The sequence below is a fragment of the Platichthys flesus genome, chromosome 9 (assembly GCF_949316205.1).
Source record: "Platichthys flesus chromosome 9, fPlaFle2.1, whole genome shotgun sequence".
Classification (NCBI taxonomy): domain Eukaryota; kingdom Metazoa; phylum Chordata; class Actinopteri; order Pleuronectiformes; family Pleuronectidae; genus Platichthys; species Platichthys flesus.
The window spans coordinates 7725366-7741267 of NC_084953.1; the positions used below are offsets into that span (position 1 = coordinate 7725366).

Consider the following 15902-nt stretch of genomic DNA (forward strand, 5'->3'; position numbering starts at 1 on the left):
CTGGTAAAGTCAATCAAGATGTCAAAATATTATTAATGAGAATAAATACATATTTATATTAATTTATGTAATAATATTAAATCAATATATGCCACTGTAGTGCAGCTGCACTTAGGCCTTCTGCTCTGAATCAATCATACATGGTTGGTTTTAAAAAGCCCTCCTGCTCTGTGTTTTAGTAATAATGTATTCTGCGTGTCAGAGAGAGAAAGATGTGGTGGATGCGATGGTCGGGAAAGGAGAACAAATGAGGATGAGAGGAGGGTGGAAGGGGCTTCCACTGCTGGCCTCCCATTGGCCAGGCATGACGGCATTCTCCCTCGAGGCTCCCTCCTCCCTCCTCCATCCATCCTTCCCTCTTCTCTGCTCTCATCACCCCTCCCTCCGTCTGCGTTCACCACCCTCCCTCTCCTGCTCGGCAGTCGCCATCCACATCACAACAGGAGCATGAGCGATAGCCTTAGCATTCTGAACCTGGAGTAGGAAATCTCAGTGTTCTTGCGTTTTTTTCTGGTGTTTTTATTTTTATTTTTTAAATCTCTTTCATCTTTACCTCCCTCGGATATCTGCTTGGAGACTCGTTTCTCGTTCTCTCCCTTCTTTACCTTCTTACACCTCTGCCTCCACTCTGTTGGCTGTATATCTCCAGCACGCTACCTCTGTCCACCACCCAGACCTCTGCAACGGAGCCGCCCCTGCTAGCTGCCAGCTGTTAGCATCACAAGGGGAGTGAGACTGGTGAAGAAAGACAGGAAGGCAGCGTGTGGTAGAGAGAAACAGAGGAAGGGGCAAACCGTGTGGTTTCTCTGCCTCGCCTCCGGACCATCACTCCTGATAGAACACACACACTCATGCAAACCGGTGTGGTTGAGAGGCAGAAGTGACTTTCCATCTGAAGGAACTGGCTTATCATCTAAAAGATCCACTGACCGATACACACCGGATGCTTGGCCACTGCTGCTAATGGAGATGTGCCAGGCTCCATGCTGGATCTGTTGACTGGCCTGGAACTGGACAGAGCTCAGATTGTAGGATTATATCAGTAAAGAGGAAGAACAAAGACTTACATCCTTATAGAGGACATTTTATTCCGTGCGACTACCTCGTTCCAAACTCATGCATAGCATCAGCATCCACTCAGACGGAAACCAACGCAAATATGCAGTGCATCATCTTCCCCTGAAGGCAGACAAGTGCCAATCAGCCAGGCTAGCCGAGCACATCTTTGCTTCTGTTGTGCTGTTGGGACCGTCTAGTCAGTCGTAGGCGGGGGCTCTTCAGATTAAAGGATTCATACGCTCATTTCAGTGGATTTTACATTTCAAAGAGAGCTGAAATCCAGGCGTGGCTAGCCATTTGGAGACAGAGTAGAAAACGCATCACATACTTGTGTGTTTGTCTCATTCACACTCAGCATTGAGTGTTAACGCCACTCAATCTGAGAGGATATTCTCTCCATCTTTGAAGCCTATCAACGAAGGTGTAATTTAAAAAAAGGTGCAGTCCTTATCCATCGCTGCTGTTTGCCGGAGCAGCGGCCCACGTGTTGAGCAGCTCTGTTGCTAGGCAACTCTATACTGGGTTGGAATTGGTTGGGGGAGTTTGGCAGAAGAAGATGAAAGTGGGTAGTGTGACTGGTTTACAGAAAGAGTCTGGCAGGTAGCTGGAAGACTACCATGCCGCAAGCAGCTTTGTCAAATCATTGTGTGACTGCTATTATGCTGCGTCCGATGGCCGCCTCTGGGCTCTGACAGTGGTTCAAGCTGAGTGGCCACCGCCTTGGTCGTGAAATTCTGTCCTGAACCGTATCAGTCTTAACTTAACCCCCCAGAAAGCAATTCAACTCAGACAAACTGACCTCAAATCAAATCTTGGCTCACTAGACCATTTGGACGACATGCTGGAGTCCTCTGCCACCCTGACCCCGGAGCGGGACCGGCCCTCTCCCTCGCCCTGTCCCACTCCACCGGCATCTCTTCCCCCCTCCTCTCCGGCATCTCCTCCCCCTGTACCGGCCCTGACCTCCCATATGCCCCTTCCTGCAGCGTGTAGAGCGTTGGAGGATGGAGAGGGAAAGGCTGAAGAGAGTGCACAGAGCGGCGAGGCCTCAGCGGACTCGGTCTGCAAAGTGATGGGTATTCTCGGGATGGGACACCGGCTCTTCGTTCCCAAGCTCCTGGCGGTGAGAGGCAGGTGGTGGGGCCGAAAACAGATGCTAGATGAGAAGAAAAAAAAGATTAGCATGCATGTGTTAATGACTTTATGAGGGAGTGGTTGTTGGTTCTTGAGCAGAGGATGGTGTAAAAGAAAAAGCAGCTTCTGTTTCAACAGTTCAGTGAATCTCATATTTGCTATTTATTGTAACTGTTGTGATGATCTTTAGATTGCTGACCCTCAACATCCTCTGACATTTTAGCTTATACATTCCATCCACCCTAAAATGGCCTAAAATTGCATTTACAATAGATGACCACTCTTTTTTATAACATAAATACAGATAATTGTCTAAAAAAAAAGTCTTTAACAGAAAAACAAGCTCTTGAAATGTAAATCCCAATTTGATTAAGGCACTTATCTGTCTATCCTCAGTCGGAAAAAACCTGAATGTTCATTCAGACGTACCTGTGTATTTGCAACTGTACACCACCAGGTGGTGGTATTTGTGTGTTCTGATTAGATATATCTATATCATTTTTCTTCATTTCCTTGTGATTTGAATTACAAACTAAGAGTGGCCCATCACAATTTTGCCACTGATTAGCTGCGCTGCAGTAGCTCGTATGCGGCCTCATTACTTTTTGGTAAGAGGGAGGAGTTTTTTCTTTCAAACAGTAACTTTCCTATCAGCAGGTTGTTCTCCAACTTGTAGATGCTACTGCAGGACAGTGAATGTGTTTTTTGATGGTTTAGGTTTGATACGTTATGTGTTCTATTTAAGGTAGTCAGCCATACACTTTGGTTAAAAATTTGATTCATGAAGTTTAAATTTAAGGTCAAATTTCAGATTTGTGAGTTTTTAAAGGCTTTAGTGGATCTTGGGAAAAGTAAAACAATTATTTTGACTAAACATTATATCATTGTAACATTGTATTGTTGGACAATGAACTGGATTGGTTTGGTCTGACTCAAATTAAAAAAATCTCCTAAATGTGTTCATATTTCAAGAGCAAATAACACAGCGCGGCTACAATATGACCTTTCTTCTGTCCTGTTTGTCATCAGAGAAAATATGTGATTTCTTTTCAGATCACTTGCTGCATGTTATTGGTTAACTGTGATTTAACTAAATGAATCTCACATGAACCACTGTGACCTTCATGAAACAGTCAATAGCTTCATCAGTCTGTCCCTCCTGAATCTAAAAATCGAACAACAATCTGTTGGAGGTTGCTCTGTGCTCTTCATGTCTCATTTTAATGGCATCCATTGTTTCTGTCTGCCTCCACCACCTACCCTCTCCTCCCACCTTCTCATGTCTCGCTCCAGACGTCCAAAGAGGACTTGCTGCAGGCTGATTTTGAAGGGGCTCTCAAGTTCTTCAGAGTCCAGCTCCCGAAACGCTACAGGGCTGCAGAGAATGCCCGAAGGCTTATGGAGCAGGCCTGCAACATCAAGGTAAGCAGCTCTGCAAACAAACACACCAAACCAAGACCCAGCCCTCAAGCAGCGAGGTGATAAGTGGAAAAAGTCCCACTGCATGACCACTGTGTACAAATGCACACATATCATGTGCAAAGGCAAGAGTACAGGTTATTGTACGAGTCTGAGCAACAAACTAAAGTGGTTTGGGCATCTTCCACTGAGATACAAACATGTGACAAATCTTTCTCTCCCCTTGAAACTTGGAGATGATGCTGGGAAGTCTCTCAGGTCAGTCAAAAAGATGAGTTGAGACATTTTGATATTCTGGGACTTTCTGTTGCTACACGTTTCCTTCTGGACCACAAGGTTTGTCTCTGTTTCTTCAGGCATGATGTTTGTCAGTGTGCTGGGATCTTGTATTTTGTTTATTCCAACCAAGGCTAAAACACGACAAACATCACTTGCAGGAGGAAGGATCTACCTTTAGTAGCTCTAAATGTAAAAGCTTTTGTGATCTGGATGCACAGTGGGTTTGATCTCTGCTGTTGGAGAAGCAATGGGGGGGGGGGGGGGGGGGGAGGAGAGAGAGAGAGAGAGAGAGAGAGAGAGAGAGAGAGAGAGAGAGAGAGAGAGAGAGAGAGAGAGAGAGAGAGAGAGAGAGAGAGAGAGAGAGAGAGAGAGAGAGAGAGAGAGAGAGAGAGAGAGAGAGAGAGAGAAGTCTGAGGTGGTTACTGCGTTCTATTACACACAGTTTAGTCATGTATGTTGAAATCCATCTTTCACCAAAGACTTCTGCGATGTGTGTTCACTATGATGTCCTTACATGTGTGCCCACACGTTATCATGCTCCTGTTGACCTTAATGAGGCTGCTGGCATTTAGGGAATTTGCTGAGTTCACTAGAGACCAAGTGCTCTACACAGTGTATAAGATAATGTGTCTGTCAGCAGGAAAGGAAGGAAAGGAGTTGACAGAGACAGATGGAAGAGATAATCTTGCTCCCTCCCCCCTTCTGTCTTTCTCTCCCCTAGTTATTTTTTTCATACAGTTAATATCTTACATTGCAGGTATTCTCTGACTTTTTAATCCAGAAAAGCTCAGAGTGAGTGAAGAGGCTGAGATGCAGCATCATGGTTGAGGGCCTGTTTGCAGTGTGCATGGCTCTAAGTGCCTACGATTCCTCCATGGTCTGTGTATTTCGATGCTTTTCTACACACAGGATATCCTGCGCTGTGACTCACACTTAATCTCTGGTGGTATTGTAGCATTTTGGTTGTCTTGCACAATCCTGACAGCGTTAGGACCTGACATGTCATGTTGTACTAGAAGCACACACACATGAGAAAGTTCACTCTGCATGCTCTCACGCTCAAATACACACACTTTACCAGGCATGAACAGATGTAATTTTACCAAGCACTAGCGATGATGCCGCCTCTGCAACCACACGTGGTGATTAACGTGCTGATTGATTTTGTGTGTGCAATGGATTAAGTGGTTTCATGTAGAGAAAAAAATGTGTCAATGTTGACTGGAGCTCTGACTGTGAAGTCTCACTCACTGAAGTGAAACACAACAGAATGGGGGATATTACCCATAAACTAAAAGTTTTTGGCAGATTAAACTCCAGCTAACATTCGGTTTTGAAGTTCCCGCAAGAGATCGTACCCACTCACCAAAGTTACATATAGAGCGTTCAGGGGGAGGAGTGAGAGCGGCTTCATTCTCCCGTTTCCAAGTCTGAGTACCAAGAAATTAGTTTTACAGTGTTGCGTTTGAGCCATTTGTCTCAGTCAGAACAGCTTCAATGTGCCTTTGCATAGAGTCAGTGGCTCTAGAATGATACTGGAGCTCAGAACACAGTAATTCATGAAGAATTTCTGTTTTCATTCCTATTTGGAGAGCACTGTCAAGCCAGTCAGTCTAAATCTCCATGGATTGTAATCAGGTGACAAAGGACATGGTATATGAATACGATTATTATAGTAATCAAACCATTCAGTAACCCCCTAATGCTCTACATAGAAGCATCTGTCTTCATCGCACACACACACAAACAAACACCAACCAGATGCTTCTGACTAAATTAGCTGTCATCTACACAGGTCTGATAGGACGACTAAGCCCCTGGGCACACGTGTGACAGCCTGTTTCTTACTGCTGGGTCTCTTGACTATCCTTTGCCTTGATGGTTTAAACCCCTGACGTCCCTCAACATCTCTTCAGATGGCCTATTTATTGTCACACTTTTTTTCTGCCTTACAGAAGCTTTCTCAGCTGAGGTCTCTTTTCTTTGCACCTTTCTCCCACACCCACACACACACACACACACATACACACACACACACAACACACAAAAGCACATACACATAAACAGAGAGTATTGGATTCAATCCGTCTGTTTGGATCACAAATATTTTGTCACCCTGTAGGAATCTTGGAAAGAGTCTTAAGCTGTATATTATTGGACTCTTCGTCAAATATTTCAGGGAATGCAGGATATGAGCAAGAAGTGGCTGACTTGCGAGAGAGAGAAAGAGAGAAAAATACAAGTGCTCAATAAATCCTTTGATGACTTCTCGTCAAAAGATTCTCTCTACTTTCACCTTCTCTTAATACAGTCCCTTTTTTTCAGTTTAAAAATAGAATATTCCTTGTGGATACAAGTATATGGAGCAAGTCAGTCAGAAGCTGAGAATAATGAAAATGACTGTGTGGTCAAAGAGTCTTGCTTTCCTTCCTCTCCATCCCACTGTTCTCTGTTTTTTACAACTTACCACTTTTTACTACCATCCAGCCGGCCCAGACCGGCTCACAGATAACAGCCTGTAATATCATCTTGCCTCATGCCACATTGCACAACACTCCATCACATCACATATCAAACAAACCAGGTCACATAGAGCCTTACAACCACCAATCCTATCATTGTTCAACCTTTCATTTCAAAAAAAGTCAGAGGAACATCAGTCACAGTTTCACTAGATTTCAAATTGATCCTTTGTCTAGGTTTTTTTTTTATATTCAATTTACAATGATATCTTACAGAGAAAAGCTGTAAATATTCACAAAGTTTCTCATTTATGTGCTTGTGAAATGACTTAAGCACTTAAAGCTAGGGTTGGTAATCCCGGAGAAGCTTGCAAAAGCAGCAGCGATGCAGTGAGAGTACGAGCAGGGTGTGTGCAAGCAGGCAGGTTGGTTAGTCACAGACAGATATGCCAGCCAATACTCTCATTCGACTGACCCTCAGACATCTATTAAACAAGGGTTATCTCTCCTCTTTCAACCACTACATTTTTACTCATTTGTACAAGAGGAGGTTTCTAGACAAGGGGAGACAGTAGTTTCTATGGAGGAGTGTTAGAAGACCTTCAATACTCAACTGTCATCAGGGAAATGGGGAAACCAGCCTGTGCCAGCCACTTTGCTCTCTCCTCAGACCCCTTTTACATATTTTTCTCTGTCGACGCCTAAACCGGATCAGCTGAACTCTGTAAGCTGCTTAAAACAGCGAAAGAATTCACTGGCACCTTGGCTTGATGAACACAACGGGTAGTAGGGTGGCTTAGGCTTTCTGGGGGATTATGGGAACATTTTGAATTTCTCTGCCTTCTTAAGCATCCACCTGGCCGCGACCGGAGTGATGACTTTTCAAGACCCTCGAGAAAAAAAGGAGAGAAATGGCGTACATTCATTTGCTGCTCAGGGTTTGACTGATTAATCCGGGTTTTATTGACCAAATCCCTCCTCCAAGAGAAAAGCTCAACTTTTAACCGACCGAGGAGAAACAAGAGAAAAGGAGTGAGTGTAGAGAGACTGACAGGATAATTTAGAGAGAGGGAGAGATGAAGAGTCCCAGACTAAGACTCACATGGAAGGTTTTAAACAGAGAAATAGAGAGAGATTTTCACGTATATAGTTACAGTAACGTAATAGAAGCGTTGAGAGAAATTAAACAGAAAATAAAAAGGATAAAGGGAGAGATGTGGGAGAGAGCCATATTGGAAGTCAACCACTTAAGGGCAGCAGCAGCTGACTGTGACAGACTCCATTCTGAATTTACAACTTGGATGTCTCAGCGTTGACCTCATGTACAACGATGAAAAATACTGCATCTTGAAAAATGAAGAGAAATAATCGTGGATTCGTCCCCTTGAGCAAATCCTCAAAAATATGAATGAGTTCTTTTTTGGCTCATCCTCCCACCAAATTTCTAAGTAATTCGTCAGCAGTGTGAAAACAGAGCGGTAATAACAAGACACATGGGAAGAGCAACACAGACGGGTGAAGTGATGGTTGTTGATAAGTCCCTTACGAGGGGGAATAGGTTTCCATGTAGTAGTTTTAGCTCTGTGTGTGTGTGTGTGTGGGGGGGGAATGATACTACCATGGCAGACATACACAGCCTTGAAGTGGCTCTCTCTTCACTCTTTGGGCGTTACAGTTGGAACGATGTGCAACCGTCAGCGACAAGTCACTGTGGTGGATCTGACAACTTCCTTCCTCTCTTAACCTCAAACACACACACACACACACACACACACACACAATACATATCGTAAACAAGCCTTTATCTTTATTTTTATCAGCAGCAGAAAATAGAAAAAAACAACTTCTGTCAGTAACTATAGAGAGAATCAAGCAGAGTGAGGGAGAGAGAGAGATCATAAGAGTGTGGGTTAGGGGGGGGGGTACTCACTCAGTGGAAACAAAGAAAAAGCAAACTCATCTTCCCCTGTGTTGCACAGAGAGAGAGAGAGAGAGAGAGAGAGAGAGAGAGAGAGAGAGAGAGACAAACAGGTGTGTTGTACTGCCCCCTCGTTCTCCTCCTCCTCCGCCTCCTCCTCCTCTCAGTGGGCGGGATTCGGCTCCTGAGGGACTCTCGAAAGCAGCCCGTCGCCTCCTCCTTCACTCTCCGAGAGAAACAAAACCTGTCAGCTGCACTCCTCTCCTCTCCTCCACCTCCTCCTCCTTCTTCCCTTTTTCTTCTTCGTTTTCCCTCCTCCGTGCTGCTGGGAACTAGCAGGAGTCAAGATGATGCAGGAGATTTCCATCATGGTGGCGTACGACGCTCATGTAGTGGACCGGCCGGGTGAGGAGGACACCCTGGCTCGCTTGGTCGCCCACTCCAGACCCCTCAGAGCGCTCAGGCCGGTGGTAGGTCTGGGGTCTTGTCACTTTTTTCTTTCTTCAACATTCACAGCTCTACTGGCCCTTTTGTCCTTGGCAGTTGTTCGAAAGAATAGGGAAGTTATTTGTATTTTCTCGTCTTCATTTCATTTGTCTTTTTCACGTGGGCCGCCCCTATGATTGTGTTTATTAACACTGGAGGAAACGCCGGCTTTACAGAAACTACATGTCCTTCCATGTGTTTAATGGTGTGTGGACTCCTGCACAGTCGATTTTTGTAGTTGTATTTTTTACTGAAAGTGCGTCTGTTGTTTAAGATTACAGAGCTTTGTCAGTGCAAACACGGATCTGTGGGACTTTGATAAAATTTCGTACATAAATTTGGTGTGTGAGTGTGTGTGAGTGTGTGTCTAGTAGACTGCTGTATTTCAATATTGAAACTGCTTCATGTAAGAGTGGATCACTCCCCTCGATGCTCACACACGATGCCTGTGATTTCATCTTAAAGGTTTGGGACCAATTCCATTTCCTGCTTCAGGGATTCAGGTCAGGGAATCTAAAATGGGCCTGGTACCATTTCCTGCGTCACCAGTCAACTTTAATCGCATCACCTGAACTACAGAGGCCCCTTTGTCCTCAAAGTGGCTTCAAACATCTACAGTGAAAGTTGTGGGAAGGCAGCATGTGGTTTGGTGATGCTTCGGCAAGTTTGAGCTCTTAGACTGTGACTGTGTGGCTGTGCGTGTGTGTGTGTGTGTGTTAACAACTAGTGTTAATGATGCTTCCTTGAGGATGACATTACTGTATCTAAGCAGAGCGGGCTTATCTCAGTGCCCCTGGAATTTCAGGAATATCACTAACTGACATCTGAGCTATTTTCCTCCAATGTTTCCGGGAACGTCTGCATGTTTTGGGAGTCTGACGCTGAGAGATATACTATTGATAACGTGGTGATGTGTGAATTGGAACTTACTTTACAGTTCCATAACAATGAAGATATCAGATAACAATGAAGATATCAATGTAAAGGAAATGGAAGCAGGAAAAGTCAGGGAATAGTTGCACTGATATTTACAAACATTTAATTTATTAGTTGCATCAGGTGGTTTTCAATCAAACTGAGGCAACCGTTGGAATGAAAAAACAAATGAGCAGGCTGATGCAGTTATGTGAAGGTCATGGTGTCGGGGATCCTGAGTGATTGTAGCTGTAGTGGCTCTGTTTGATTAAAAGGCCTTGCCTCTATCAGGTGAGCACAGCCCAGTTTTACTTTCATTACACAGCCACACTGGAGTGTTTGTGTGCTTTAGGGGTGTTGGAGAGCAGCGGGCTACATAATCAGTAACCAGCCTTCAGTTTGTCTGTCGATGATTTCTGATTCAATGTGTGACTCAGCACTTCTTTCATTTTTAATTCTTTGTATCAGCAGAGAGGCGCGGACTCAGGAGATGCGAGTTTAAAGCCCCAACATGTTGAAGTGTCCCTGAGGGAAACACTGAATCTCTAACAGCTGCTGTTCTCCAGCTGATGCTGATCTCTGAAATCTGCCCTCGTTAAACAATTAGAGTTCAGTGTTGTGATGATTTGCTTATCGCATTTATTAAATTTCACTGTTCACTTTGGACTTTCATATAAGTGTAATCGTGTTAGACTCATTTAGAAGTAAACATTCTCCTAATATTGAGTCGTAAACCTTTTTACACGATTGGAAGAATAGAGTCATTATGACATGACAGAGGAAAATAGGTTGTTTAAGAGAAAACACAGAAAACGTATATATTTTCCTCTTATTGTAACACAATAAGTTAAACTTCACTTCCTGTGTGAAATCTGCACATCAGGGGGGAAAAACTGTGGGTTTGTTACCTGCAAGAAATCTGTGACTAACCATCTCATACAGGAAGGTTGGAAAATATGATACAACCACTGTCTTTGGTTGGTGAGGTTGATTATGTGGGAGAATGCATGCAAGTGTGTGAGAGGACGTGAGAAGTGGCTTCTCTGGTTTCAACTCTGAACGTCAGAAAGGCAAATCTGGAGGTGGAAACACACACAAAGTTTTCTCCTTTTCTTTCTCAATATTCTTGCACATTAATTTAATGTTGTAGCCTTGAACCTAAGAGTTCTTAATACACATGCACAATGAGGAACTTCCTGTGCATTCAGGAAGTCCTCAGTCCCCTTTAAAAAAAATGTAATACTTTGTTATTGTGCAGGTCTTTGCTAAGATAACAAGTAACATTATTTGGTCTCTTATCAATCTACAAACAATACCACACAAATACTAAGGGGAAAAGGCGGGAGGTCACTCTCTCAATCTAAAACTGCAGGGAAAAGAAAACATCACACTTTGGATATAAATGATGCACCGTGGCTGTGTAATAGTCATTGGAAATCAAACTCACGTCTCTCCCAGTGTTGATGCCTAGTGCACCGTGTGCAATTCTTCCTCATTGTTTGGGTACAATCCAGTTATTATTAACCAGTGTGCAGAGACCCAAGCTGCTTGTTCTTCCCACACAGATAACAACAGAAAAGGTCTGAGTTGCGTTATCTCCTGAGGAGTTGTGTGTCACACAGATTAAATTGTGACGTTCATTCAGCTCAGTGGTTTTTGGGTCATAAAGACCACACGTCAACCCACAGGTCAGTGAGGAGGTCAGGTGATGACAGTCACTATGCACAGGCACCCTGAACAAGTGGCTGGTTTCCTTTCTGATATGGATTTATGTATTATACGTCGGTATATAAGGGAAATGAGCTTTAAAATGCTCTTCATCTAGCTTTCTAAATCAGGCACTTTATTTAATCATTCACAAAGACGTCCTTCATTTATGAATCTGACATTTCCATTTCTTTATTGAGGTGAAATGATTTACATGTCATTGCTATGTTGTTGCTGGACATTTATTTAACAAGCGAATAAATGATTAACAATGCTGGGCTAAAGGCAGAATGGCTGCCTTTAGAGAACTGGTAGAGGGGGAGCAGTGAAATCATTATTGAAGCACTATAAATTATTTTATTGGTTTTGGTTTTACAGTAAATTGGTGTCATCTATCATTTTTTAGATAAGCAGCAAACTGCAGCAGACTGAGGAGGGTATGGGTTTAATTTAAAGAGGCAGAAAGTAAGAACACTTATTGATTTTAATCAATAAGTGTTTGATCTGTAACCCATAGATAGAGACGTAAGAGATAAACACTATACACAAAACTGAATCAGGCTCTTGACTCGATTTCCACAAAACCAGTGAAGGACATGGATACACAAACACACACTCTACAGTCTCAGAGGAGGGAGTCATCTGACTGAGACTGACCTGGAATCCCCAGCCTTAACGGTGGACACTATGGCAACACTGTTTCCACACAGGGGAGATAACATTACCCTCCACCTGAAGCAGAAACATACACACACACACACACACACACACACACACACACACACACACACACACACACACACAGATGCAGCTCACACTCACTCAGTCATCGATGTCCAGCACATGCAGCTTTTCTTTCAGGTGTTTTCACTCCATCACTTCAAATGAGAGACTTTGCAGAGTTCACCTGTTCACGGAGAAACGTTTGTGACCCTCAGGCTCTCTGCTCTTGTGGGAAAGTGAATCTTAGAGACTTTTACACAACACAGAAACGTATCATGATTTGCTGAACTAGGCAATGTCCCGGTTGGCAGGTGAACTTGAACACAGCACAAAGACGTCACAGTTGGATATTGTGTTGCTAGTTTTCTAAGATAAAATCTCTATGAGCCTACTCTGTAAACTTTATTTTAGAAAGTGTACAATTTAGTGTTTGTAATGTGTTCAGATCAGAAACAGTAGACTGTGCAATAGAAAATAAATATAAAAACTGTGCAGCATAAACCCATACTTCAGCAGAAATGTTCAGCTCGGTTCATTTATGTAGATTTATTTTGCAACCTCTGACCTTTTGAGTTTCTTTTAATGTTGGAGTTGTAAAAACTGAAGCTCTTACTGCTCACATCAGGTCTCATCGACTGCAATAACTGTAGCTGTTGATAGTACCCTGTTGAAGTTTTCTAAAGACAGACCTAATTTCTTCAAGCTGCAGTAGACCTCTTACTACTCTGGTACAATGTGACTGTTGCTGGTTTCCGACTCAGACAACGACACCACAGCGAGGACGCCTAATCTGAAAATCACTTGTTTTTGCTTCTCCAAATAAATAAACACATCTTCTCTCTGAATCTCCAAACAGCAAAAACATGCGCTTTGATTTTTATCACACAGGATATGAGATGTAAGTTAACGATATCGACAATTGTCCTGTTGTTTTCAGGTTCCAACCAAAAAGCTGAAGAAGTTTGAGAAGGAATATCAGACGCTGCGAGAGAGCCAGCTGCAGCAAGAGGACCCCATCGACCGATACCAGGTCGGACACAAACCCACAAACACACACACACATACACACATTATGACATGACTTTCCTTATCTTAGTTACTTGTGCTCCAATGTTTTATCTTCTGGTAGCAGGTGAAGTTAAACCCACACATCTGTTTTATTATTCAGTCTTAGAGATGGTGAGAAAACCCTTTGCTCTTCATGCTTCTTTGAAGTTGACGTATTTCTTAAAATAAACCAAGTTTCTAATATTGGAAATCTCCTGTGAGCACGAGTGTGTTCATCAAACTCTTTTACTCACTTATTCTCTTTTATCGTGTTTGAACCGTCTATTTTTGGCATTGTTGTCAAGAGGGGGGGTAGTTGCAGCGACCTCATCTCGTCTGATTCAACGCAAATTAAAAAAAAACAAAACGGGAGATGTGAGGGCAGATATTTAAAGATTCATGGAAACTCAAACTGTCAGCACACAGCACGTCTTTACTTTATGTGTGTGCTTGGTTTTCTTTCTCTTTTTCTTGGTTTAAATCTGTCATTCTTGTTTCTCCTAAATCTCAGGGCACAGTTTAATTCTCTTTTTCAAATTTGTCTTTGTTATTAGGAAGAATAGAAAATAATTGGTGCTGTGTTGGATGAATTTCTTTAGCCTGCAGGTTTAATATAGAATTTACAGGAACAGTTTATTTCTAATAAACCTGCTGCTCTTATTGCATGTGTTTGTTCTTGTGGAAAGATTCTTAGAGAATGATGTAGTTTATTTCTTTCAACAATAAGTAAGTAACAACAAATTTGTAAGCGATGAAGTTTGATTTTCCCCAACAACCGAAATGCTGCAGATCCAGCTAAAGTATCTCAAGTTGTAAAATGTTCACTTCCATGTGCTGTTCATTTCAGCAAAGTCAAGTTAGTTAGTTAGTCAGTTAATAATTGAATTTGGCTTTTTTCCAAACAAAGGCTGAAAGTGAATTTAGTTAGTCTTTGTTAGGATGTGTAGAGGTCACAGTGACTGTGTTGACAAACATTTGTGTCATTTAGAGACGACTGGTCGTAGTAGTTGGAAAGAGGGAGGAAGGTCACTGCTGACATTTAGTTTGAATTGTGTTTGCTGTTCCATAGTTATCTGACCCATTAAAAAACAAAGTCCCTCAGATGATCACAGAACTGATCCTGCAAGATAAATGAAGATAATACTTTCTGAAATTATTTAACATTAAAAGAAATACACCGGACTGTGTTTCTAGGTTTATGCAAATTCAGCAATCGTTTTTTTGTTTTTGTTTTTTGGTTGATTTCTAAAGTTCACTTTCAGTTCAAAAACAACAACAACAACGACAACCTGCTGATGTCCAGAACATGCTCAATGAAATATCATAAAAGTTGCATATGTGAGGGCATAAAACGGAATTGGATGAAACAAGCAGTGGCATTAAACAATCAAGTGAAACAGTAAAACATAACCAGGAAATGTTTCATCATTAAAATCCCTCCTTGGTTTCCCCTGAGACGTGAGTGGCGTGTCGGTGTAAACAGCCGAGCTGCATGAGCTGCTGGTTCTGGAGGGAAGGAAGGAAGACTTTTACTGTAGATTAGAAGTTGGATCAGAGCCGCCTCCTCTGTAGCCAGTGGAAAAACTTGGTTAGAGAACAAGAAGACAAAGACACGGAGCAGAAAAGCTGCCACCTCTGAATTAACGCAGGGTTCGATTTAACACAAAGGAATTACATCTCGTTATCCTGAAAGAAATTCAACAATTCACCATTCTGTGTGGTTCTATGCTCCGGGGTTAGGTATGTACCCGTGTGTTGCATCGTTTAGTCGACAGTAGTTTGTATTTGTCTGTGTGTTATATGCTTGATACATGTAACACATATGGGGTTTCTTTGGCACAGTTCTTAGCTGCTTTCACTGTTTGTATTACAACTAAATAAAGGGTCTTTTAAAAAAAGAGCACAGCACAGAGTGTGTGAGGGAGAGAGAGAGTGAGGTGTCGCACAGAGAAGGGAAACTCCCGCCAGGATCATGTGTGTGAGTTCAGTCAGTGCTGCTGGAGGCTCAATATGAAGATGTTGTGCCTCTGGACAGCAGCACGGTAAGCTGCCTCTGCTCCTACAGACTTTCCACTTAATCTACTTCTGAAGGTGTTTGCTCGTCTTTATTCTTGTTGACATTAATCATTGACTATTTGTTACAATTTAATGTGAATCCTTTGATGTTCAGTCTAAAACCTCCCTCCCTGCTAACTGAGACGATGCGGGTCCCAAATTAAATTCACCACTTAACTGCAAACAGGAAGTGATTGAATCTGAAGGGCAGCATGAGGGCTCCTTGCAGGCAACGCTGGACTCATTCAGTGATATGTGATACTGTTTTCTTTTCTTTTCATGCTGGTATCTGTTTGTGTGATGTGTGATATAATGCATCAGAGGGTGATGGAGCTGTGTGACTTTCATGGTGACTCCACACATGCTGGTTACTGTTCTTTGTTTTAAGTTTAAAAAAAGGTTGAGATCTGCTCATGTGAAACCAAAAGGAGAGTTTCACTGTGTAGAGAGATGCACGTGTATTGTACTTTTACAGTTTATATTTGTGTAATTGTAGTAAATACAATAATTCAGACCAGTTAGGTTTTTAATTGTAATTATTATGAATCGTAAATAGAGTAGCTAGGTGGGTGGGTGTGGTTAATTAGGGGTGGCAGAGGTCGTCTGGGTGACACTGACAGGATATCACAGTCAGGTGACACAACTGAGACCAACAGCTTTGTCCCACTGAGGCATGGCCGTCATGTGAGACTGTTTAC

General features: G+C 42.6%; 1 protein-coding gene across 6 annotated transcripts in view; it reads left to right on the forward strand.

The window, feature by feature from the left end:
- Nucleotides 1-15902, forward strand: part of rabgap1l (RAB GTPase activating protein 1-like) — a 179272-nt gene that overhangs the window by 157012 nt on the left and 6358 nt on the right. For 4 of the 6 annotated variants that reach the window (XM_062395184.1, XM_062395183.1, XM_062395182.1 and 1 more), the window contains exons 19-20: nucleotides 3487-3615; nucleotides 13040-13132. In XM_062395184.1, coding sequence (XP_062251168.1) covers nucleotides 3487-3615; nucleotides 13040-13132 — 222 coding nt within the window. Of the gene's footprint in view, nucleotides 1-495; nucleotides 2183-3486; nucleotides 3616-8475; nucleotides 8742-13039; nucleotides 13133-15902 lie in introns of those variants that run through there. The other 2 variants (XM_062395187.1, XM_062395186.1) reach the window with 2 other exon arrangements.